Source organism: Saccoglossus kowalevskii, chromosome 7 (genome assembly GCF_978046115.1).
Source record: "Saccoglossus kowalevskii chromosome 7, keSacKowa6.1, whole genome shotgun sequence".
NCBI lineage: Eukaryota > Metazoa > Hemichordata > Enteropneusta > Harrimaniidae > Saccoglossus > Saccoglossus kowalevskii.
The window spans coordinates 19,124,799-19,151,890 of record NC_140647.1 but is presented as its reverse complement, the minus strand read 5'-3'; the positions used below and the strand labels follow the sequence as shown (position 1 = coordinate 19,151,890).

Below are 27,092 nucleotides of genomic sequence, written 5' to 3'. Positions count from 1 at the left end.
ATCATTTTAATTATCTTATATTAATACACCTTCATACCAATAATAGCAAAGATTTATAAAATATGGTTATGCAGATTTTATAACCATGTATGGTATTAAGATCTAATAAGGATAGAGCTCTTGCACTTTGTGAGCGTTTAAAAGCAACCTTGTTCCGTACGCTTCAATTCTAACCAATCACATCACAGAATTCAGTGAACACATTAAAAAGTTTGATTTCATAAACAGAAATTAGTGAGATTATCACTGTATTCAAAAACCCAAAACTCGCGTATTACTCGCTTTTCGATTTACAGGACATTACCAGATTAATTAACATGAATCTGTTCTTTTATAGACTCAATAATTTGTATTAACATTTTCAGAAATGTGGATTTTGTGATCATCTCTCAATTTGCTGGTTCTTCAGCACATATCACTCATTAGTATACTCTCATTTTATGAATCCTTGTTACAATTTACAACTTAACGTAAATAATAGCAAACCATTGAACAGTCAACTAGTCAACCATCAAGCAACACATATTTTCACATACAACAACTTTAAATGCTGGACTCGGTTTGACCTGCCTTGTTGGATGCAGTTAAAAATCTAGACTCTGTGGACTGATGTAAATAAACAGGAAATCAAAATAAACACTTTGGAAATAATCATCATAATAAAGCCAATTTTGACAGACATCTTGCTAGCATTTTTGGTTTCTGTTCCACATATGTTCCTTCATGTTTTTTATGCAAATAAATGTCTCCATTTTTCACATATATGGAGTCAATTTGTGGCCAGACATTCCACTAATTATCTCTGTAGCTCGTCATGCAGTGACTCGTGTCTGTCACGTTCTCAAATGAATAGATAGATGATTTTACTCATGATTGAATGTAGTGAAAAACCAATCAAATAATTGTAAAGGCAGTTTATTGGCATTTATGTCCATAGTGTGTGCTTTATTCAGTGTTCAATATTGAGTGCAGAACAGTGATTGCTTCTGGGGGAAACTTTTATACCTTGCATTATGCACCTGGGTGATGCAGTAGTTCTCATACTCCTAGGGGAAGCTATATACCCTGCATTATGCAGTAGTTTTCATGCTCATAGGGGAACCTAGACCACCTAAGTGATATAGTAGTTTTCATGCTCCTTGGGTAACCTATACTATCTAGGTGATGCAGCAGTTCCCGTGCACCTAGGGGAACCTAGACCACCTAAGTGATGCAGTAGTTCTCAAACTTCTAGGGGAACCTATACCACCGAGGTGATTCAGTAGTTCTCGTATTCCTAGGGGAACCTATACCACCTAAGTGATGCAGTAGTTCCCATGCACCTAGGGGAACCTAGACCACCTGGGCGATGCAGTAGTTCCCATACACCTAGGGGAGCCTATACAACCTGTGTGATGTAGTAGTTCCCATACTCCTAGGAAAACCTATACCACCTGGGTGATGCAGTAGTTCCCATGCACCTAGGGGAACCTAGACCACCTGGGCGATGCAGTAGTTCCCATACACCTAGGGGAGCCTATACAACCTGTGTGATGTAGTAGTTCTCATAGTCCTTGGGGAACCTAGACCACCTAAGTTATGTAGTAGCTCACATGCTTCTAGGGGAGCCTATACAACCTGTGTGATGCAGTAGTTCTCATACTCCTAGGGGAACCTACATGTAGACCACCTATGTGATGTAGTAGTTCCCATACACCTAGGGGAGCCTATACAACCTGTGTAATGCAGTAGTTCTCATACTCCTAGGGGAACCTAGACCACCTAAGTTATGTAGTAGTTCTCATGCACCTAGGGGAACCTATACCACCTGGGTGATGTAGTAGTTTTCATGTACCTAGGGGAGCCTATACAATCTGTGTGATGCAGTAGTTCTCATACTCCTAGGGGAACCTAGACCACCTAAGTTATGTAGTTCTCATGCACCTAGGGGAATCTATACCACCTGGGTGATATAGTAGTTTTCATGCACCTAGGGGAGCCTATACAATCTGTGTGATGCAGTAGTTCTCATACTCCTAGGGGAACCTAGACCACCTGGGAGATGCAGTAGTGTTTTGAATTCCTTGATGCACTATATAAACATAAACAACTGTCAAGAAACTGATTATTCGTCAAAATGTTTCTTGTTTTAACCATGCTACACTATTTACAGACATTTTCAACCAGGAATACACTTTTTTAAAAGTTTAAACAGTATACTGCATGTTTACCAATTTAAACCCAAGTATACTGCATTATTTACAATTTAAATCCAAATATACTACATTATTTACCGGTTTAAACCTGAATGTACTACATTATTTACCAGTTTAAACTAGGCTGGACTCCATTATTACCTGTTTCATTTAGTATGCACTCTATTATTTACCAGTTTCAATCCGTATACACTTTATTATTTACCAGTTCCAACATGGGTATACTTCAATATGTTAAATATGCAATCTTTCTAGACTCGTGTTAATTAATGTATCTTGTCTAAAACTCAAGAGATTTTACAGTGTAATAAAAATTTTAAAAATTTACTATATTTATTTCATTTGTTTACAATTAGGCTTTATCAACAGCAGATATTATGGATTCTTGTTCAGTTGGTATTGAGGTTAGTAATGGCATTTAATTGTATATTTCATATAGAAAGCCCATGGGGTAGCATGAAATTCCATATGCCCATCTCATACATAATAAATTAGGTAATTTAGTTTCATGTAATTTTTGTTTTCGTATTGAATCGAGTTTAGTATAATGTACAAAACTGAAATTACTAAATTAGTCTTACTGGCTATCCCCTTTGGTTATGAATAGAGTAGGTATCCTATTTACCATTAGTGCTATTAGTGATAGCATGCGGTTTGTATCTCGCTACTAGTGCGCCCTCTACAGTTGGAGTTTTGTAATTTGCTCATTGTGGACTTTCATTTTGATTACAGGGAGCCATCTTTGATTGTCTTGCCAGATATGAAAGTAAGTAACACTCAGCTTTTCCAAAATAGAGGGCAAGATTAAATTGCCTGACATGTTTTCACAGTAGATGCTTGGGATGGTTCAACAGACCATTTTCTGTTCATTGCATTTTTCCATGTTATGCATGAAATCCAACGTTGAAATGGGACAAACAAAGGTCATACTGTAAAATGACTAATTTTCACTGGGTTCAAATTTCGCTAATTTACCATTTCAGGCATATTTAGTGGGTTTTATATTCAGTTTTATTATTTAGATAATGTGTTTTATGCTATTATATAATATTAACTGGGTTTTAATTTAGCGCATTTTCCAGTCAGCGAAATAAGCAAAATTAAAACCCAGTGAATAATTAATCCTTTTACAGTAGTTTTATAATGACATACTCTTGTTTCTCGAAAAAATGGTCCAGTAACCCTAATTTTGTTTTTCATTTTTGGTGTGCTACTCGCATTAACCTATAATAATAAAAGAATGAAAACTATGAAAAATAATCAATTTGATTATCAAGTGCCGTAAAATCATTTCTCTTTGCTATGTTTTTTAGGTCAACAAAGTTGTTGTAGTCAGGCACCAGCTGGTTCATATTGTCGAAGTAAATGCCTTATGATATATGAATTAGATAACCCAAGTTCAGAAGATGAGTTGACAATTAACAGATATTGCGGAGGAGGTGAAGGTTACGTACAAGTTCAGCAATGTGTGCATAATTACACAACATCTTTACCTGTCAGAGACCCTACAGAAAGTAAGATTTTTTTCAGTTTAGTTCGTTTCATTTTTAAGTTGTTCAAACTGGTACAGGTTAATGAAGAAATTCCTTTTTCTGTGGACAGGTGTATTTAGGATATCAAGATTGGCCAAATGACCATACTTTCCTTCAGTGTGAATACCTTTGTTATGATGGGCCAAGAATAACAGTTTTATTTTAAAAAATCTTGAAGTAATTTATTCTACTAATTATGCACATCATCGAATGAAACTGTTGTTTAATTTCCAAATTGTCAAATGAACAGGCAATTTTAATATAAAGTACAATTTTTGGTATATGAAAATTCAGATATTATGATCTAAGACTGATATCATTCATTGTATGTTTTCAGTTAACATTTTGTAATAATCTTTACAATTATAAAAAAATTACAAAATTGCTTTACTTTAAAATGTCAATCCCAATGGTTAGATTCTATAACGAATATATAATTATTTATTGAAAACTAAAATTTCATTTTCTCTTAATGATTTCTATTTTATATATTTCAGGTTTACATTGTTGTGAGTATGCTAGCGATGTAGCATGCAAGGACACGTGTCGTAACGTTCTACAAACAATGTCTAGGGATAGTGACATCATGGATGGTTTAACGCAAACATGTGGTTTACCGCTACCACAGAATCCATTGTGGAAATGTTTTCTTTGGAATTCAGGTAAGGACTTGTCAATTTATTGTTTTAATTGGTAATTTGAGAATTAAACCCTTTGAATGCCGAAATGTGGAGTGCATCACCATAATCTCAAAATATACTATATTGTTTAACAAAATTATTATTATAAAGTAATTGGCATGCTTTTCTAACTTGCACTAAAGGGAATTTTTTTTTTTATCAGTTATTGATTTTGGGCTTAATAAATAAATATAAACATTTTGGTAAATCCATCGTGGGTTTCAATTCATTCATATTTTTCATATTTTGTAATATTTTCCACATTTGTCTTCATTGCATGTAAGCTTGTTTAAGGTTCTATTGATTTCTATATTTTATCAAAATACATTTATTTAGATTAAACAAAGAAATTATAAAAAAAATTACACAAATTGTGATGACATCCGAATGTTTAAGACACAGTTGTCATTCTTGCCATAGAGGGCGTACTTTGAGATGATGAACACTTGTCAACTTGTGCAATAACAGAAAAATATTTATCTGGGGTTGGAGGTGGGCATTAAATCAATAGATATCACATGACTGTGAATAAATTATCTTAATGTGCTTTAACAGTTCACTTCCAACTGAATCCACAATATAAATGAACTTCATCCTACTTGCTTTTCGTCATCATCTTTTTGTCGTAAATTGAGGAAGAACTTGTTGTTCTCCAAAGTTTGCAACCCTTGACACTTGCTTCGTCTCTGATTACCTCCTTCTTTGTGTACAATATATTCATGTAATTGTTTGATTCTCAGGAAATAATGATCAAGAAGAAGATAATGGTTTATTAACAAATTCAGCATTAGATGGTGCTCACTTGGAATGCTGTTTTAAAGCATTTTCTCACACGTGTCGAGACTTGTGTGTAAAGGTTTGTATATGACTTTTTCTACCATTAGTATCGCATCTGTAATTCAGTTTAGTTTAAATTTGAAGATTTTAATTAATGGCGTTCAACATAATTTTGCAAATATTGCTATGAACTTGTTTCTTAAAGAAGCACAGCGAAAGTTTTACTGCTGCAAAAAAATTTCTTGTGCAACGGTCAAAAAAAAAAAACTGATGCATGCGAAACGCAAGTCAATTGTAAACAATGCTGACCCACCTCCTATCAAAAGCAAAACACTAACCCCTATATTAGTTTAGTTCACTTTTTTTTTTATGTATCTTCATGTACATTTTGTACATTACCTGTACATTTTGTACATTACCTGTACATTTTTATCATGTGTACAATGTTTTACTTTCACTGTCTAGTTTCTAGTCTGCATTTTTCATAGTTTCTTATGATTTTGACTCTCAGAATACAAAAATAATTTTGTTTCCTCTCCTCCAATTGAATGACTCACGTTTTCTTTGTGTCAATTTTAATTACCGATAATATAAAAGAATTTTGTCATTATATTTTGCAGTTATATACACAAAATGGAGCTAATTCAAATGAATTTGACGAGCATTGCCAGTATCAACCTGCTGAGACAAACTTATTACAGTGTCTGGCTGATGGTAAGATCCACAAGATAGTTTATATGCACAATTATTCAATATTTTTAATCATTTTAACTAAATTTAAATAAAAGTTCTAGCTTCAACTCTTCCATGAGATGTTGCAACATTACACATGGTGTGGGTTAGCTAATTTGTTGGTGACAAATGACCATCTTTATCTTGACTGTATATTTGAGAAAACAAATATCGGAGCCTGATATTCCCTAGTGTAATGAACACATAATAATCGGTCTAGTTTCTGTTCGTCCTAGTTTCTCTATGGAAAAGTTTGTAATGGTTACGCTATGTTATATTTCATGTGTCTCAATCTTACACGTTCCCTTCTGTTATATTTACACCACAAGGGTTTGATTTGAAACTTTGTATGCAACTAAGCACACCATCAGTTGAACCTTCTTTTTACTTCTCACACAGTACAAGAGCCATGTCAGTTAGGGTGCAGTGGTTTAAATTATTGCAGTAATTTCAATGGAAGGTAAGTCATTACAGTTAGACCTATGTTATATTTAATAGTGAATTTGTGAATATTCTGCACATATTAATGACATGATTTGCATATTACATACCAGCAATACTAGTAGTTGTGATAGAATTATGTTGATGTTTTGATATTTTAGCTTTCGTAAACAGAATATAAATACAGCGTCTTACTCAGTATTTGTGATTCACAGCAATTTTCTTAGAATTTGCCCACTAGCTTTGCTGTTTGTACAATGTTTGTGCTTTTTCTCTCTATGTATTCATTTAAGGAATCACCAATCACACATTATGTGGAACTTGGCTGATAATGTATAATTATATACCACAAAATGCATTTTTCCCCCCTGCTTTTCAGACCAACAGATTTTTTCCGAAGTTGTACGGCAAGATCTGATCGAGGAGCTGAGGATGATATTAATTTGTGGCAGAATGGCAAAATTGAAATGCCATTTTTAGATATTCCAGTACTAGATATTAATTCCTGTGAACCTGCAATGTGGAAAGCTATTGCGTGTACATTACAAATAAAGCCATGCCATAGTAAATCCCATGTTAACATGATATGCAAGTAAGTATACTGTAAAATGACTAATTTTCACTGGGTTTAAATTTCGCTGATTTACCATTTCAGGCATATTCAGTGGGTTATAAATTCACGGTTTTATCATTTAGATAATGTGTTCTTTGCTAAATTTGACATATTCACTAGGTTTTAATTTAGCGCATTTTCCAGTCAGCGAAATAAGCAAAATTAAAACCCAGTGAATAATTAATCCTTCTAGAGTATGTGTTTTGATGGAAAGTATTCCTAGTTACAGTGTAACCTGTCGCCAAAATAAACTGATCAGGAAAACCATTATTGCATTATCAAATCTCCCTTGCAGCATCGCAATATTCCTAGAAACAATTATTGCCAGTTGTTTATTTTGATTTCTGTAATCAAAAAAAGCCAAAGCTCTTGGATATGACAATTTTTATATAGATTCATTGATTTGGATTCAAAATTATGAAGAAAAAAAATATGAAATAGTGTATTTACTTTTGCTATGATGGTGATGGGGGGTGACTTATTAGAAAATTAGTGTATGGAAATCAGAAAGTCATTTTGTTTTCATTGTATATGTAATATACATAATTTTCTATAATATCTTTTTTAATATCATTGTTTTTAGAAGAAATATTAGAATAAAATTAGTCAAGTATCTATTGTGAAAGAAGACTTTTGTTTTCATATTGTCAATGTGATAACTCAGTTATTTTGAGCTTTATAAAACTTGAATTTATTTCCATCTATAAACCAAAATGAGATCATTGATGAATTGTTTTTTCATCTTATAGGTCAGACTGTATTGCAATACTTGGAAAGTGTTTAGATGTCTCAAGGCTAAAGAGAGATGAAACGGCAGAAAGTTTATGTACAATGCTGTCTCCTAATGATGAGACAACACCCTGTATATCATTGAGCCAATATCTAGGTACTTGCATGAATAAATGTCTTGATTTCACAAATTGTGAATGTCACTGAAAATCAGAAAGTTACACAAAATGTTGTCATTACAAACAACATTGTCATATTATACTATACAACACTACAAAATACATAGTGGTGTAATCACATTATACTATACAACACTACAAAACACATAGTGATGTAATCTGGTTATACCATAGAACACTAAAGAGAACACAATGGTGTAATCACATTATACCATACAACTCTACAAAAACACACTGGTGTAATCACATTATACCATACAACACTAAATAGAACTCAATGGTTTAACCTCTTATACCATACAACAATACAAAAAACACAATGGTGTAATCACATTATACCATACAACACTAAAAAGAACTCAATGGTATAACCACATACAATACTACAAAGACCCAATGGTGTAATCACATTATACCATAATAACACTAAAAAGAACTCGATGGTATAACCTCTTATACCATACAAGAATACAAAAAACACAATGGTGTAATCACATACCATACAACACTAAAAAGAACTCAATGGTGTAACCTCTTATACCATACAACAATACAAAAAACACAATGGTGTAATCGTATTATACCATACAACACTAAAAGGAACTCAATGGTATAACCACATACAATACTACAAAGACCCAATGGTGTAATCACATTATACCATAATAACACTTAAAAAGAACTCAATGGTGTAACCTCTTATATCATACAACAATACAAAAAACACAATGGTGTAATCACATTATACCATATAACACTAAAAAGAACTCAATGGTGTAATCTCTTATATCATACAACAATACAAAAAACACAATGGTGTAATCACATTATACAATACAACACTAAAAAGAACTCAATGGTGTGTAACCTCTTATACCATACAACAATACAAAAAACACAATGGTGTAATCACATTATACCATACAACACTAAAAAGAACTCAATGGTATAACCACATACAATACTACAAAGACCCAATGGTGTAATCACATTATACCATAATAACACTAAAAAGAACTCAATGGTGTAACCTCTTATATCATACAACAATACAAAAAACACAATGGTGTAATCACATTATACCATATAACACTAAAAAGAACTCAATGGTGTAACCTCTTATATCATACAACAATACAAAAAACACAATGGTGTAATCACATTATACAATACAATACAACACTAAAAAGAACTCAATGGTGTGTAACCTCTTATACCATACATCAATACAAAAAACACAATGGTGTAATCACATTATACCATACAACACTAAAAAGAACTCAATGGTATAACCACATACAATACTACAAAGACCCAATGGTGTAATCACATTATACCATAATAACACTAAAAAGAACTCGATGGTATAACCTCTTATACCATACAACAATACAAAAAGCATAATGGTGTAATCACATTATACAATACAACACTAAAAAGAACTCAATGGTGTGTAACCTCTTATACCATACATCAATACAAAAAACACAATGGTATAATCACATTATACCATACAACACTAAAAAGAACTCAATGGTGTAACCTCTTATACCATACAACAATACAAAAAAACACAATGGTGTAATCACATTATACCATACAACACTACAAATTACAGTGGTGTAATCACATTATACCATACAACACTACAAATTACAGTGGTGTAATCACATTATACATTCTATCATACAGAACATTATATTATATACACTACATATAATCACATTATACCATATTACTATCAAGTACTGTTGTGTAATAGCATTGATGTTTATTTCAGAACCAAGTAGTCATGGAGCAAGAATGCATGAAGTCTCAATTCCATGCCATAATAATCCCTGCAAAAATGAAAGTTTATCTTTACATGAACTATGTAGTATCAACCGGGGATCCTGCAGTTATAATGATGTATGTCTTGATTATATGTGCCACGAAGGTAAGCTGTCAGATTTCAAATTTGGGTACAATATACGGATATACATCACTAGTTTAGTTACTATGAAGGATTCTTCTCATGAAATACTGTAAAATACTTTATTTTAGCTGGAATTAATTTTCGCTGAAAAGACTTTTTGGGTGTTTTGTATGGAATTTATTTTCACTGATTTTTTTTTTTTGTGTGAGTTGAATGTAAAATATAGGAAACAAGGTTTATTCACTGGATTTTATTTTCACTAAATCATACCTTCAGGGAAAATAGTGAAAATTAATTCCAATCGAAAGTAAAGTATTTTACAGTAGTCATATGGTTAGTTTACATAACACTAATATTATAATTGCATCTATTGTGTTCATCATTGCTATAGTAATAACTAAAGTAGCCAAACTGTTTTAAGTCTAACGGCCACACTTATCTTGTAAATGTCACAAAGCCAATAGCCGAGCGACGTTTACAAGATGCTAGTATGCACTGGTGCCCAGTGAGTTTGCATTGGTGCCCAGTGAGTTTGCATTGGTGCCCAGTAAGTTTGCACTGGTGCCCAGTGAGTTTGCACTGGTGCCCAGTAAGTTTGCACTGGTGCCCAGTGAGTTTGCACTGGTGCCCAGTGAGTTTACATTGGTGTCTAGTGAGTTTGCATTGGTGTCCAGTGAGTTTGCATTGGTGCCCAGTGAGTTTGCATTGGTGCCCAGTGAGTTTGCACTGGTGCCCAGTGAGTTTGCACTGGTGCCCAGTGAGTTTGCACTGGTGCCCAGTGAGTTTACATTGGTGTCTAGTGAGTTTGCATTGGTGTCCAGTGAGTTTGCATTGGTGCCCAGTGAGTTTGCATTGGTGCCCAGTGAGTTTGCACTGGTGCCCAGTGAGTTTACATTGGTGTCTAGTGAGTTTGCATTGGTGCCCAGTGAGTTTGCATTGGTGCCCAGTGAGTTTGCATTGGTGTCTAGTGAGTTTGCATTGGTGTCCAGTGAGTTTACATTGGTGTCCAGTGAGTTTACATTGGTGTCCAGTGAGTTTACATTGGTGTCCAGTGAGTTTGCATTGGCACCCAGTGAGTTTGCATTGGTGCCTAGTGAGTTTGCACTGATACCTAGTGAGTTTGCACTGGTACCTAGTGAGTTTGCACTGGTACCTAGTGAGTTTGCATTGGTGACCAGTGAGTTTGCATCGGTGACCAGTGAGTTTGCATTGGTGCCTAGTGAGTTTGCATTGGTGCCTAGTGAGTTTGCATTGGTGCCTAGTGAGTTTGCATTGGTGCCTAGTGAGTTTGCATTGGTGCCTAGTGAGTTCGCATTGGTGCCTAGTGAGTTTGCATTGGTGCCTAGTGAGTTTGCATTGGTGCCTAGTGAGTTTGCATTGGTGTCTAGTGAGTTTGCATTGGTGTCTAGTGAGTTTGCATTGGTGCCTAGTGAGTTTGCATTGGTGCCCAGTGAGTTTGCATTGGTGCCCAGTGAGTTTGCATTGGTGCCCAGTGAGTTTGCACTGGTGCCCAGTGAGTTTGCACTGGTGCCCAGCGAGTTTACATTAGTGCCCAGCGAGTTTACATTAGTGCCCAGCGAGTTTACACTGGTGCCCAGCGAGTTTACACTGGTGCCCAGCGAGTTTACACTGGTGCCCAGCGAGTTTACACTGGTGCCCAGCGAGTTTACACTGGTGCCCAGCGAGTTTACACTGGTGCCCAGTGAGTTTACATTGATGCCCAGTGAGTTCGCATTGGTGGAAAAGGGTGCCTACTCAAATCAATGTTGTATTTTTCTAGGTTGTAAACTTGGTGATGGATCTGATTTCTTGGTTCCACAAGGCAGTTTTGTGAATATTGCTGATGCACCATCAATGGATCAGGCCTGTTATAAAGTTTGCAAATGTGGGCATAGTAACATATTAGAAGACTGTCAGGCAATGAAATGTATTTCAACACAACCTTGTAAAGAAGGTGGACAAATTAAAGGTATGTCACCAATTGATGGATCCTCAAAAACTGACACGCTGGCACATGTTCACCTTGCATCTGGGTTTGATTCATCGCACCAACTGTTTACCTTGTAGTATAAATCAGAGCACAGTCAGTCCAAACGTGCATTATTACATATAATAAATAATCCTCATTTGACAAGGATGATATCAAGCTCACTGGAGCTTGGCGAGATCTTGTAATATATGAACCCACCGAAAACAGAACAATCAATATGAGTTTGCTTTTTACAACTGAATAATTTTGTAGTGTCACTGTAAAATCTGTGATCTGCCATAATATGAAAAGGATGAGTTAATATTATCAGATATGGTATTGGTTTATTGAATATTTATTTTATGATCAAAATCCTTTAATAACTTCAAAATACCCTATTTTATTTTATTAGTAACATAAATGGCAGGTGTGCTATAATATAAAATTATATTTTAATGATCAAGTATATAATAAATGCTGTTTTTGTTGGTTTATGTGCTCTTTAATTTGAGATGTGCTTCAAATAGAGCAAACAACTGAGGCTTTGTTTAATATTTATTCCCATTTTGTGTATTTTGCAAGGAAATGTTAGTTTTGATACTGATAATACACAGGTTTTAATTTCATTCATAAAACTGCAATCGTTTTTTTTCAGATCACCACACTCACTTCCATGTGGATTGCAATACATGTTCTTGTTATGCTGGTGAGTTGATCTGTTCACTAAGGCAGTGTTTATCTGATGAAAGCACTGCGGAAGAAAGAAGACGATTTACAGGTCTACCATGTGATAGTGCCGATGATTTTTTACCTGTCTGCGCTGTGAATGGTAGGACATATCCAAATGCACAAATTGCAAAGTAAGTTCCCTACAAAATATTTCAATGACTTGTAGCTATAATGTACATAGATAGGTGATGTTATAAATCCAAATAATTTTTTGCTTGGTAAAGTACCATACATAAATTTTTTTCTGTAGATTAAGGGGTTGAACTTTAGAATCTTTTCGGGGTGGAAAATTGAAAGATAGTGAATATGAAAAAACAAATCTGCAAATAAATAAAGTGAAAGAAGAATTTTTTTTAACCATTTTCATCATAATTTGGGATAAAAAAAACACACACTTATACTTTAAATGTAGCAATGTTGTATGTATAACATGCTTATCAAAAGTGGTCATTACACTGAAGTTAGCTAAAACATGTATGTTATAAATATATAAACTTGAATGGTGGTTACACATTCTTAAAAGCTCATGAGTGATCTTGGCTGTTCTGAATTATGTGTGAGCAATTACGAAATGGAGGCGCTGATCAACTCATTTGGATTTTAATAAAACTAATTTAATGCCTGTTCCTAAGTTTTGCTTAGTTATTTCATTTCTTGTTAATTTGGGATAAAAAACACACACACACAAAACAATTTTTATTATTTTCAAGAGATTTATATGCTTTGAAATGTAGCAGTATTGCGTGTATAACATGTTTATGAAAAGCGGGCATTACACTGAAGTTAACTAAAACATGTAACATATTATAAATTATTTATAAACTCGAATGACAGTTACACAAGAGCACATAAAGTGACTTTCGCTGTTATGAATTATGTGTGAGGAATTACGAAATGGATGTGTGGGCTGATCAACTCATTTGGATTTCTATAAATCTAATTTAATGCTTGTTCCTACTTAAGTGTTGTATGTTTGTTATTTCATTCCTTGTTTCTTTAGATGCATTGGTTTTGATGATAACTATTTTGAGATTGGTACGTGTATATCCAAGGACTCTTGTCATCCCAATCCATGCTTATCGGATGAACAATGTATATCACACAAACAAGTATGTTTACAATCCACTGAATGTAAACAGTATGTATGTGGTAAGTATGCTTCAATAAATTACACAAGGTTTTTGAGGAAATGGAAGCAAAAGAGTTCCTTGTGTATCCCCCATCCCTACCCCTACCCCTACCCCTACCCCTACCCTCCTGCACTCCCCATTTAATTGTACATGCCCCACCTAAGGACATCTATAGTTATCTAGAGGGGGCATATACAAATGAATTGGGTAACTGGGAGTGAGTGTTAGATTTAGGGTTAGGGATGGGGGGTACAAAAGGAACTCTTGCAATGGAAGCTTGTTGTAGTACATACATTGCAGCAAACAACCTCTGGTGTGGTGGGGGTACATGCGATTGCATCATGCCTGAATGGATCTTACCATCAGAATTCAAATAAATTTGTATCTCACATTTATATGCCATCATTACTGTTGAACAGTTCAGACATGGATGGCACTAGATTATAGTACTAGTGGACAAACAGATTCAATATTCGAAATATTCACTTCCAGGTCATGATTACAACACACTAGGTTTACCTAGGTTAATAAGGGATAATTCAGGTTAATAAGGTTTAACTTTCAGATTAATACACTACAACCGTGGCCAAATATCGATAGATTCATAGAAGATGTTAGACATTGTATTTTCATGAGAATTCAAGAATCTTAGACCTAACTATACTGGTTTGATTCTTTAAAATGTGTGACTTAGCTGCTATCTTTGAATGCTAGAAGTTATTAATAATTGTTGATAACCAGTATTGTTTATATTATAGTTAATGCTGAATCAAGTTGTGCTGGTGAAGTTCATGAACCTGTGTGTGATACAGAAGGCAGAGAACACCCTAATCTATGTACGTTACATCGAAGAAGAAAAATGTTGGCATATAGGGGACGATGTCAGGTAAGAATTGATTCACATTCAGCGCATAGTGTGGGTATCAACTAGTACTGACGCATGGTATGGGTACAGACCAATACTGATGCATGGTGGGGGTGCAGACCAATACTGACACATGGTGGGGGTACAGACCAATACTTACACATTGTGGGGGTACAGACCAATACTGACGCATGGTGTGGGTACAGACCAATACTGACACATGGTGGTGGTACAGACCAATACTGACGCATGGTGGTGGTACAGACCAATACTGACGCATGGTATGGGTACAGACCAATACTTACACATTGTGGGAGTACAGACCAATACTTACGCATGGTGTGGGTACAGACCAATACTGACACATGGTATGGGTACAGACCAATACTGATGCATGGTGTGGGTACAGACCAATACTGACACATGGTATGGGTACAGACCAATACTGATGCATGGTGTGGGTGCAGACCAATACTGACACATGGTATGGGTACAGACCAATACTGATGCATGGTGGTGGTACATACCAATACTGATGCATGGTGTGGGTACAGACCAATACTTACGCATGGTGTGGGTGCAGACCAATACTGATGCATGGTGGGGGTGCAGACCAATACTGACGCATGGTGTGGGTGCAGACCAATACTGATGCATGGTGTGGCTGCAGACCAATACTGACGCATGGTGTGGCTGCAGACCAATACTTACGCATGGTGTGGGTGCAGACCAATACTGATGCATGGTGGGGGTGCAGACCAATACTGACGCATGGTGTGGGTGCAGACCAATACTGACGCATGGTGTGGCTGCAGACCAATACTGACGCATGGTGTGGGTGCAGACCAATACTGATGCATGGTGGGGGTACAGACCAATACTGATGCATGGTGGTGGTACAGACCAATACTGATGCATGGTGTGGGTACAGACCAATACTGATGCATGGTGTGGGTACAGACCAATACTGATGCATGGTGTGGGTACAGACCAATACTTACGCATGGTGTGGGTACAGACCAATACTTACGCATGGTGTGGGTACAGACCAATACTTACGCATGGTGTGGGTACAGACCAATACTGATGCATGGTGTGGGTGCAGACCAATACTGATGCATGGTGGGGGTACAGACCAATACTGATGCATGGTGGTGGTACAGACCAATACTGATGCATGGTGTGGGTACAGACCAATACTGACGCATGGTGTGGGTACAGACCAATACTGATGCATGGTGTGGGTACAGACCAATACTTACGCATGGTGTGGGTACAGACCAATACTTACGCATGGTGTGGGTACAGACCAATACTTACGCATGGTGTGGGTGCAGATCAATACTGATGCATGGTGGGGGTACAGACCAATACTGACGCATGGTGTGGGTACAGACCAATACTGATGCATGGTGTGGGTACAGACCAATACTGACGCATGGTGTGGGTACAGACCAATACTGACGCATGGTGTGGGTACAGACCAATACTGACGCATGGTGTGGGTACAGACCAATACTGATGCATGGTGGGGGTACAGACCATACTGACGCATGGTGTGGGTACAGACCAATACTGATGCATGGTGTGGGTACAGACCAATACTTACGCATGGTGTGGGTACAGACCAATACTTACGCATGGTATGGGTACAGACCAATACTTACGCATGGTGGGGGTACAGACCAATACTGACGCATGGTGGTGGTACAGACCAATACTGACGCATGGTATGGGTACAGACCAATACTTACACATTGTGGGAGTACAGACCAATACTGATGCATGGTGTGGGTGCAGACCAATACTGACACATGGTATGGGTACAGACCAATACTGATGCATGGTGGTGGTACATACCAATACTGATGCATGGTGTGGGTACAGACCAATACTTACGCATGGTGTGGGTGCAGACCAATACTGATGCATGGTGGGGGTGCAGACCAATACTGACGCATGGTGTGGGTGCAGACCAATACTGACGCATGGTGTGGCTGCAGACCAATACTGACGCATGGTGTGGCTGCAGACCAATACTTACGCATGGTGTGGGTGCAGACCAATACTGATGCATGGTGGGGGTGCAGACCAATACTGACGCATGGTGTGGGTGCAGACCAATACTGACGCATGGTGTGGCTGCAGACCAATACTTACGCATGGTGTGGGTGCAGACCAATACTGATGCATGGTGGGGGTGCAGACCAATACTGACGCATGGTGTGGGTGCAGACCAATACTGACGCATGGTGTGGCTGCAGACCAATACTGACGCATGGTGTGGGTGCAGACCAATACTGATGCATGGTGGGGGTACAGACCAATACTTACGCATGGTGTGGGTACAGACCAATACTTACGCATGGTGTGGGTACAGACCAATACTGATGCATGGTGTGGGTACAGACCAATACTGATGCATGGTGTGGGTACAGACCAATACTTACGCATGGTGTGGGTACAGACCAATACTTACGCATGGTGTGGGTACAGACCAATACTGATGCATGGTGTGGGTACAGACCAATACTGACGCATGGTGTGGGTGCAGACCAATACTGATGCATGGTGGGGGTACAGACCAATACTGATGCATGGTGGTGGTACAGACCAATACTGATGCATGGTGTGGGTACAGACCAATACTGACGCATGGTGTGGGTACAGACCAATACTGATGCATGGTGTGGGTACAGACCAATACTTACGCATGGTGTGGGTACAGACCAATACTTACGCATGGTGTGGGTACAGACCAATACTTACGCATGGTGTGGGTGCAGATCAATACTGATGCATGGTGGGGGTACAGACCAATACTGACGCATGGTGTGGGTACAGACCAATACTGATGCATGGTGTGGGTACAGACCAATACTGACGCATGGTGTGGGTACAGACCAATACTGACGCATGGTGTGGGTACAGACCAATACTGATGCATGGTGGGGGTACAGACCATACTGACGCATGGTGTGGGTACAGACCAATACTGATGCATGGTGTGGGTACAGACCAATACTGATGCATGGTGTGGGTACAGACCAATACTTACGCATGGTATGGGTACAGACCAATACTTACGCATGGTGGGGGTACAGACCAATACTGATGCATGGTGGTGGTACAGACCAATACTGATGCATGGTGTGGGTACAGACCAATACTGATGCATGGTGTGGGTGCAGACCAATACTGATGCATGGTGGGGGTACAGACCAATACTGATGCATGGTGGTGGTACAGACCAATACTGATGCATGGTGTGGGTACAGACCAATACTGACGCATGGTGTGGGTACAGACCAATACTGACGCATGGTGTGGGTACAGACCAATACTGACGCATGGTGTGGGTACAGACCAATACTTACGCATGGTGTGGGTGCAGATCAATACTGATGCATAGTGGGGGTACAGACCAATACTGATGCATGGTGTGGGTACAGACCAATACTGACGCATGGTGTGGGTACAGACCAATACTTACGCATGGTGTTGGTGCAGATCAATACTGATGCATGGTGGGGGTACAGACCAATACTGATGCATGGTGTGGGTACAGACCAATACTTACGCATGGTGTTGGTGCAGATCAATACTGATGCATGGTGGGGGTACAGACCAATACTGATGCATGGTGGGGGTACAGACCATACTTACGCATGGTGTGGGTACAGACCAATACTGATGCATGGTGTGGGTACAGACCAATACTGATGCATGGTGTGGGTACAGACCAATACTTACGCATGGTATGGGTACAGACCAATACTTACGCATGGTGGGGGTACAGACCAATACTGATGCATGGTGGTGGTACAGACCAATACTGATGCATGGTGTGGGTACAGACCAATACTGATGCATGGTGTGGGTGCAGACCAATACTGATGCATGGTGTGGGTACAGACCAATACTGATGCATGGTGGTGGTACAGACCAATACTGATGCATGGTGTGGGTACAGACCAATACTGACGCATGGTGTGGGTACAGACCAATACTGATGCATGGTGTGGGTACAGACCAATACTGACGCATGGTGTGGGTACAGACCAATACTTACGCATGGTGTGGGTGCAGATCAATACTGATGCATAGTGGGGGTACAGACCAATACTGATGCATGGTGTGGGTACAGACCAATACTGACGCATGGTGTGGGTACAGACCAATACTTACGCATGGTGTTGGTGCAGATCAATACTGATGCATGGTGGGGGTACAGACCAATACTGATGCATGGTGTGGGTACAGACCAATACTGACGCATGGTGTGGGTACAGACCAATACTTACGCATGGTGTTGGTGCAGATCAATACTGATGCATGGTGGGGGTACAGACCAATACTGATGCATGGTGGGTGTACAGACCAATACTGACGCATGGTGTGGGTACAGACCAATACTGATGCATGGTGTGGGTACAGACCAATACTGATGCATGGTGTGGGTACAGACCAATACTGATGCATGGTGTGGGTACAGACCAATACTGACGCATGGTGTGGGTACAGACCAATACTGATGCATGGTGTGGGTACAGACCAATACTGATGCATGGTGGGGGTACAGACCAATACTGACGCATGGTGTGGGTACAGACCAATACTGATGCATGGTGTGGGTACAGACCAATACTTACGCATGGTGTGGGTACAGACCAATACTTACGCATGGTATGGGTACAGACCAATACTTACGCATGGTGTGGGTACAGACCAATACTGATGCATGGTGTGGGTACAGACCAATACTGATGCATGGTGTGGGTACAGACCAATACTGATGCATGGTGTGGGTGCAGACCAATACTGATGCATGGTGGGGGTACAGACCAATACTGATGCATGGTGTGGGTACAGACCAATACTGACGCATGGTGTGGGTACAGACTAATACTGATGCATGGTGTGGGTACAGACCAATACTGACGCATGGTGTGGGTACAGACCAATACTTACGCATGGTGTGGGTGCAGATCAATACTGATGCATAGTGGGGGTACAGACCAATACTGATGCATGGTGTGGGTACAGACCAATACTGACGCATGGTGTGGGTACAGACCAATACTTACGCATGGTGTTGGTGCAGATCAATACTGATGCATGGTGGGGGTACAGACCAATACTGATGCATGGTGGGGGTACAGACCAATACTGACGCATGGTGTGGGTACAGACCAATACTGATGCATGGTGTGGGTACAGACCAATACTGATGCATGGTGTGGGTACAGACCAATACTGATGCATGGTGTGGGTGCAGACCAATACTGACGCATGGTGTGGGTACAGACCAATACTGACGCATGGTGTGGGTACAGACCAATACTGACGCATGGTGTGGGTACAGACCAATACTGACGCATGGTGTGGGTACAGACCAATACTGATGCATGGTGGGGGTACAGACCAATACTGACGCATGGTGTGGGTACAGACCAATACTGACGCATGGTGTGGGTGCAGACCAATACTGACACATGGTGTGGGTACAGATCAATACTGACGCATGGTGTGGGTGCAGACCAATACTGACGCATGGTGGGGGTACAGACCAATACTGAATCATAGTAAGGGTACAGACCAATATTGACACATGATTTGTTTACAGGTCAATACTATTTCACGCATTATGTGTTTTTTTGGTTTGCATTAATAGGATTCATGTGTGGAGGAGCTTGCAGTGACTGTATGTGGACAGAATGGTGAAACCTACAGCAGTAAATGTGCTGCTTGGAGCAATAGAGTTCTAATAGACTACCCTGGAACATGTCAATCTGTTGGGATTATCTCATCAGAAGGTATGTGCATTATAATACACCATATATAAATTAACCATCTGTAAAAGAACTGGTTATAGTGTTCATCTCAGGCTATTTTTGCTTGTTTTGTGTTTTGAAACTTGCTCATTTTTATTAACACTATCAAATCTTTCCAAACATTCTGAATAAACATTTCTAAACATTTATCAGTTGAATTTCTCTTTCCTAGTTGTGACAAAAAAAAAAATTAGTTGAATTGTGACCAGATCAAAGCTAACATTCATGCTGTCATTGGTAAAGTACATTGAGTTGCATGTGCATGGTCCATTTACCATCAACCTTTAAGAATGTTTTCTCCATAATAAACATAAAAACAGGCTACCAACTAGATTAGTGTTAAGACTGTGTGTATTCTGCCCTCTAGTGACAATATTCCTGAATTCTTTTGTTTCTCACTCATTCTATATACCGGTAATCCTTGTTTTTCAGAGGAGACTTATGCTGATTCACGATGTGCAACTGTCAAATGTGCCAAACCTGATATCTCTACATGTATAGGAATCACCCCACCTGGAGCCTGCTGTCCAGTTTGTGGTATGTATCTGGACTATTAATGAAAGGAACACTTTAGCTTGGTTATTGTTTTGTTAGAAACCATAAAACCATGTATGTAGAATCTAATAACGAAAATGATTGACAGTAGTTTTATCAGGGAAACTTTACAATAGCTGCAGTATGTTGCTTTGTTTACAATGGGCAATTGAGTAAGCATGTACTGATGCTTGGATAAAGACATCCAAACTATATACAGTTAACATTAGCATTATCAATATTGACAAATATTATTCAACTTTCTCTTCACTTGTTTTTAACAAAAAAACAACAACAAGAGTGGAGTGTACAAGATAATGTAGCATTCTCTTCTAGAATATGGATGAATATTATTGAAATGTGCACATTCAAATTATTTATAAATGACATATATGAAAATATTTAGTGTATTTCATACTTAAAATATTTAAAAAATAATACTCAGATCAAATGTTATTGTATTTCTTAATAATCACGAATGCATGTACTGAAGTATGTGTGCTGTGCTCTCCTATCTCTGAAATCTTGACCGGCTATTTGTTACACTTGACCACTTTTTCATGGGCAGTTTTTTTTCTTCTCACTGATATGAGAAAGAGGTCATTTGTAGATAATCATGGTGATAATGGACGATATTGCTGAAAACAAATCTTTTCTTGCTATGTAATAAAAATAAACTAATATTGCTTCAAGATTAGCAGTGAATAACCTTAGTGTTTGTATCATTTCCCCTCTCTGATGATTTAAATTTTTTATTGCAGCTGGACAACTACGTATTCTGTACAGTACTGTCTTAGCAGATGAAATTGTGGCTGTTACAAATGAACCAGTGACATTATATGATGTTTTAGCTTCTCTACGGAGACATGTTTCTGTGGTAAGTTTAATATTGAACTGGTCTGACTGAATGGGTTTTATCTCGGCATTAATTCAGTGACACTTGTCCACTTTCAGTGCCAATTGTGTGACCTTGTCCACTTTCAGTGCCAATTGTGTGATCTTGTCCACTTTCAGTGCCAATTGTGTGACCTTGTCCACTTTCAGTGACATTTGTGTGACCTTGTCCACTTTCAGTGCCGTTTGTGTGACCTTGTCCACTTTCAGTGCCAATCGTGTGACCTTGTCCACTTTCAGTGTCAATCGTGTGACCTTGTCCACTTTCAGTGCCAATCGTGTGACCTTGTCCACTTTCAGTGCCAATCGTGTGACCTTGTCCACTTTCGGTGCCAATCGTGTGACCTTGTCCACTTTCAGTGCCAATCGTGTGACCTTGTCCACTTTCAGTGCCAATCGTGTGACCTTGTCCACTTTCAGTGCCAATCGTGTGACCTTGTCCACTTTCAGTGCCAATCGTGTGACCTTGTCCACTTTCAGTGCCAATCGTGTGACCTTGTCCACTTTCAGTGCCAATCGTGTGACCTTGTCCACTTTCAGTGCCAATCGTGTGACCTTGTCCACTTTTAGTGCCAATTGTGTGACCTTGTCCACTTCCAGTGACATTTGTGTGACCTTGTCCACTTTCAGTGACATTTGTGTGACATTGTCCACTTTCAGTGACATTTGTGTGACCTTGTCCGCTTTCAGCGCCATTTGTGTGACCTTGTCTGCATTTAGTACTCTATCATCTTGAGAAATGTAGATACATGACAGAAACTTTCAGTTTAAAAGATAATTCACATTAATACATGATTATTTTGCTTTCTCTTCAGTCTGAATGTGATCTGTTTGGATATCTGAGTATAGATGGATCTATAATTGTATTGGTTGCTCCTATAATCCAATCTCCTACAGATCTACAGGTAAGCTTGCATTTCATTCTTCTATATCTGACAACACTTACAAGATTAATTTAATTATTATGAGTATGACAAAATAAAAAATAACTGCGTAAGAGTACCAGCGTTCTGAATCTAAAACAGTGAATTTCTGTAACCATAATCTGGCAATAGAAGGCATACTCCGCCTATGCTTTCAAACTTAGTATTTCCATTCAAGATCACAAATGACCAACAAAAGTTATATACTTGACCTTCACACCACCAGACTCTCTCACCCAAATTTGTCAGCACTTTTCTCTTATATTCTTCAATATTTCTGGAAATGAACCCAAATTCTGGAGACAACAGACAAAATTTGAGTTTATTTTCATTTTTTACTCAAAAGAATTATTTTTGTCCCGATCTTCTGAAGAAAAGAGCAGACTATAAACAGGACTATTTTGTGAATTTGTGATGAAAAGGGGGAACTGGTGGTGAAAAGGTTAATGGAAAGTACTGTGAAATGACTAATTTTCACTGGGTTTAAATTTCACTGATTTACCATTTCAGGCATATTCTGTGGGTTTTAAATTCACTGTTTTATCATTTAGATAATGTGTTCTATGCTAAATTTTACATATTCACTGGGTTTTAATTTAGAGCATTTTCCAGTCCACGAAATAAGCAAAATTAAAACCCAGTGAATAATTAACCCTTTTACAGTACTATCAAAAATTTACTCTCAATTGTTGATCAATTCATACATTTCTCCTTCCTTGGTAGAATGGAAATAACGCTTTTGATTATTTTATTTATTTTTTTTGTATCTTTATTTGTTGTTTGTATTTCATCTTTATTACTATAAACTAATAGAAACACTGCATTTCTAAAAATGCAATAAAGTTATTATATTATTACCAACTCTTTTGTTTTCAAAGTTACCTGAAATACTCTCCCATTTGTTTTTGTAGGTGGATGCGTGTAATAAAGAAGCGTTAAAATTAGAAGCTCTCATCAATTCCAGAAGTCCCCTCGTTTCTGCGTTTATACACTTATCTGTACTGACATCGGCATTTGCCGAGATTTGTCAAGTACAGATTGTTAGCAGTGCTCGTTGTCTTCTTTCTCCGTATTTTTCACTCTCAATAAATTTCATAGTTTATGCAATAGTTAATTTAAGAAGGTAGTCACCATGGAAACCAGTTTCTGTCAGGTATGAACCTTACTTGATTACCACGGATGGTCATTGAGTGACTTCTGTACATACCGTACAGGCTTCCTCCTGGATTTGGTGCCAGAATTGTGGAATTAACAGGGTAATTTGAAAACTTTTTCCATAACAGTTATAAGGCCACTGAATGCATATTATAGCCATTTGCCAGTTAATATGTAAACTATGAGCAATATTTTATTGTCCATATGCAGGTCTAATCAAAAGCAATATGATATTGTCCATGCAGGTCCAACCTAGAACAATATGGTATTGTCCATATAGGTCCAACCAAGAGCAGTATGATATTGCCCATGCAGGTCCAACCTAGAGCAATATGATATTGCCCATGCAGGACCAATCAAGAGAAATATATTGCCCATGCAGGTCCAACCAAGAGCAATATATTGCCCATGTAGGTCAAACCAAGAGCAATATATTGCCCATGTAGGTCAAACCAAGGGCATTATGATGCAGGTCCAACCATGGGCAATATGATATTGCCCATGTAGGTCAAACCATGGGCATTATGATGCAGGTCCAACCATGGGCAATATATACACAGTTGTAGTAGCTGTATATGGCACTATGCTATTGCCTGGTACTCAGTTGTAGGGTACTGTGATATATTTCTGGTATACAATTGTAGTGCAAGTTTAGGGCACTATCATACTTCCCATTTACAGTTGAAGGGCACTAAGATATTGCCCTGATACTGTTGAAGGTCACTTAGATATTGCCCTGATACTGTTGAAGGGCACTAAGATATTGCCCTGAAACTGTTGAAGGGCACTTAGATATTGCCCTGATACTGTTGAAGGGCACTAAGATATTGACCTACCGGGTATACTAAGATATTCCAATGGTACAGAGGAAAGAACCCTATTATATTGCCCGATACAGTTGAATGGCACTATGATGTTGCAGTGATACTGTTGAAGGGCACTATCATATTGCCCTGATACAGTTGAAGGGCATTTTATTTACCAGGTTCACACACAATTGTAGTACCAGTTTAGCGATGCATATCGTAGTTATAGAAACAAAACAGGGTCAATTTTATTATTTATGTATCGTAAATACTGCCTATACTAGTTGTGTAGAAGTTGTATGTTTCAATTTATTGGGGATGATGACTGGGACTGGCACATGGGTGGGGAAATCCATATTATAATGGAATGTAGATACTGTGGCAGGGGATGATTTTTATATATAGATTTATCAGAGCAATGTAACTTGCTATAAAAAAAAGTATTTTATAAAATGTTGATGTGTATACTATGTATTTCATTTTGAGAGGGTAACAAAGCAGCTATTTATTCCAGAATGCAATCTATGTTTTAAGTTTTATAGTAAGTTTTCATGTAAAATAATGACTAGTGATTGTGTATACAATACATATGTAATTGTTGATGTGCCATTTAATAAGAATAAGAATTTAAAGCGTGGTATCTGACTTATCCATCGTTGGGTATTGGTTGGCCACTTATAATACCATAGATAAAAATGTAATACATCATTCTTTACTGCTAACCGTTCAATTTTCACAGCTAGCGTTTTTTGTGATTTGAAGACAGCATTTTGATTGTGACTCATTAGAAACTCAACATTACGCAGAAATTAGTCTCTCACAAGCAGTTTTCGATATATCGGGAGTGCAGGGAAATATCTCAGTCAAAAAAGATTAAATGATTTAAGCACCATCAAATGGTTTTAAAAGCCTAAACATTTTACTTCGCATTTATAGTGTTATTTATTTTTAAATGGATGGTGACTCAGAGTCCTATTGTACTTAAAGCCCCTGTACAGTTTGGTTTCTTTCAAGGTTTTATTTATAATGTAACTTTCTACGCAATTCCAATTACTTTCATATTCAGATTACAACCTGTAGTTTTCTATTCACTTTATATTTTATATGCATGTTGAGTCTTCCCATTTTGCTGGACACACACTGTAGTAAACAAATTATATTGTTACATAAACAAATCTCAGAATAAAGAGTTCTTTGTATATATATATATATATATATAGAAATTGAATTGTATTAAGTCTATTTTTTTTATTTTACGATGATATACAAAGCTTATGGATGTTGTGTTTGTGAAAGAAAAGTACTGCAAGTCTTTGGTTTTATCCCATCTGTGTATATCACCTGTCTCAAGAAACACTCATCAGATTTCAATGAAAATTTGTTGGTGTATACAAGTACGGGTATTTACATAATAATTACCTAATTTGCATAAAGTACTACTACTAGATGTGTTTGTGTAGGGAAAGTACTGCAAGTCTTTGATTTTATCCCATCTGTGTATATCACCTGTCTCAAGAAGCACTCATCAGATTTCAATGAAAATTTGTTGGTATATACAAGTACCGGTATCTACATATTAATTACCTAATTTGCATAAAGTACTACTACTAGATGTGTTTGTGAAAGGAAAGTACTGCAAGTTTTTGATTTTATCCCATCTGTGTATATCACCTGTCTCAAGAAACACTCATCAGATTTCAATGAAAATTTGTTGGTATATACAAGTACGGGTATTTACATAATAATTACCTAATTTGCATAAAGTACTAATACCATATACCGGTATATACCATATTTTCTGTTACCTGTTACCTATCCTCCAGATGCCTAGTGGCACATAGGGCCTCCACCGAACGTCTCCATTCTGTCCTATCAGCTGCTGCAACTCTGGCTTCCGCCATGACTTCCATCCAGCCTTGTTTCTTTCCTTCTCTACAGTGCGTCACCAAGTTGTTTTGGGTCTACCCCATTTCCTTTTCCCTTCTGGTGCCCATGTCAATGCTGTGTTACAGATGCTTGTGGGTCCCTCCCTTAAGGTGTGCCCAATAAATTTCCATCTCCTCTTCATTACTATAGTGCTCAATTTCTCCATCCCAGTCCTGGTTAGCAGTTCTTCATTCCTAACATGGTCTTGCCATTTTATCTTCATTATCCTCCTTAAACACTTTGTTTGAAAAGTATTGAGTTTTCTTTCGTCGCCTTTTGTCATCTTCCAGGTTTCAGATCCATATAACAGCACTGACAACACCAATGATTTGTACAACTTCAGTTTTGTTGCTCTCTTGATTTTGTTACTGTTGCATATTTTATTAAGCTGCCTGAATGCATTTCTCCCCCTTGAAATTCCGTTTTCCATGTCTCCCAGGTACACAAATTCGTTGACATCTTCAACAACTTCGCCATCGATGTAAATTCTGTCAACATTTCTTGCATTAATTCTCATTAATTTTGTCTTCTGGG

At 37.9% G+C, this 27,092-nt stretch overlaps 1 protein-coding gene across 1 annotated transcript in view; it reads left to right on the top strand.

Moving 5' to 3' along the window:
- The window catches only part of LOC100376204 (reversion-inducing cysteine-rich protein with Kazal motifs-like), a 53,615-nt gene extending 27,760 nt beyond the window's left edge, over positions 1–25,855 (top strand). The window contains exons 6-24 of the mRNA XM_085501251.1: positions 2,552–2,599; positions 2,928–2,961; positions 3,509–3,709; positions 4,225–4,389; positions 5,148–5,263; positions 5,805–5,898; positions 6,316–6,376; positions 6,737–6,949; positions 7,720–7,856; positions 9,659–9,814; positions 11,574–11,762; positions 12,418–12,622; positions 13,492–13,640; positions 14,380–14,507; positions 20,161–20,302; positions 20,753–20,857; positions 21,616–21,731; positions 22,564–22,653; positions 23,583–25,855. Coding sequence (XP_085357377.1) covers positions 2,552–2,599; positions 2,928–2,961; positions 3,509–3,709; positions 4,225–4,389; positions 5,148–5,263; positions 5,805–5,898; positions 6,316–6,376; positions 6,737–6,949; positions 7,720–7,856; positions 9,659–9,814; positions 11,574–11,762; positions 12,418–12,622; positions 13,492–13,640; positions 14,380–14,507; positions 20,161–20,302; positions 20,753–20,857; positions 21,616–21,731; positions 22,564–22,653; positions 23,583–23,798 — 2,565 coding nt within the window. The 3' untranslated portion in view covers positions 23,799–25,855. The remainder of the gene's footprint in view (positions 1–2,551; positions 2,600–2,927; positions 2,962–3,508; positions 3,710–4,224; positions 4,390–5,147; positions 5,264–5,804; positions 5,899–6,315; positions 6,377–6,736; positions 6,950–7,719; positions 7,857–9,658; positions 9,815–11,573; positions 11,763–12,417; positions 12,623–13,491; positions 13,641–14,379; positions 14,508–20,160; positions 20,303–20,752; positions 20,858–21,615; positions 21,732–22,563; positions 22,654–23,582) is intronic.
- The last annotated feature ends 1,237 nt before the right edge of the window (positions 25,856–27,092 follow it).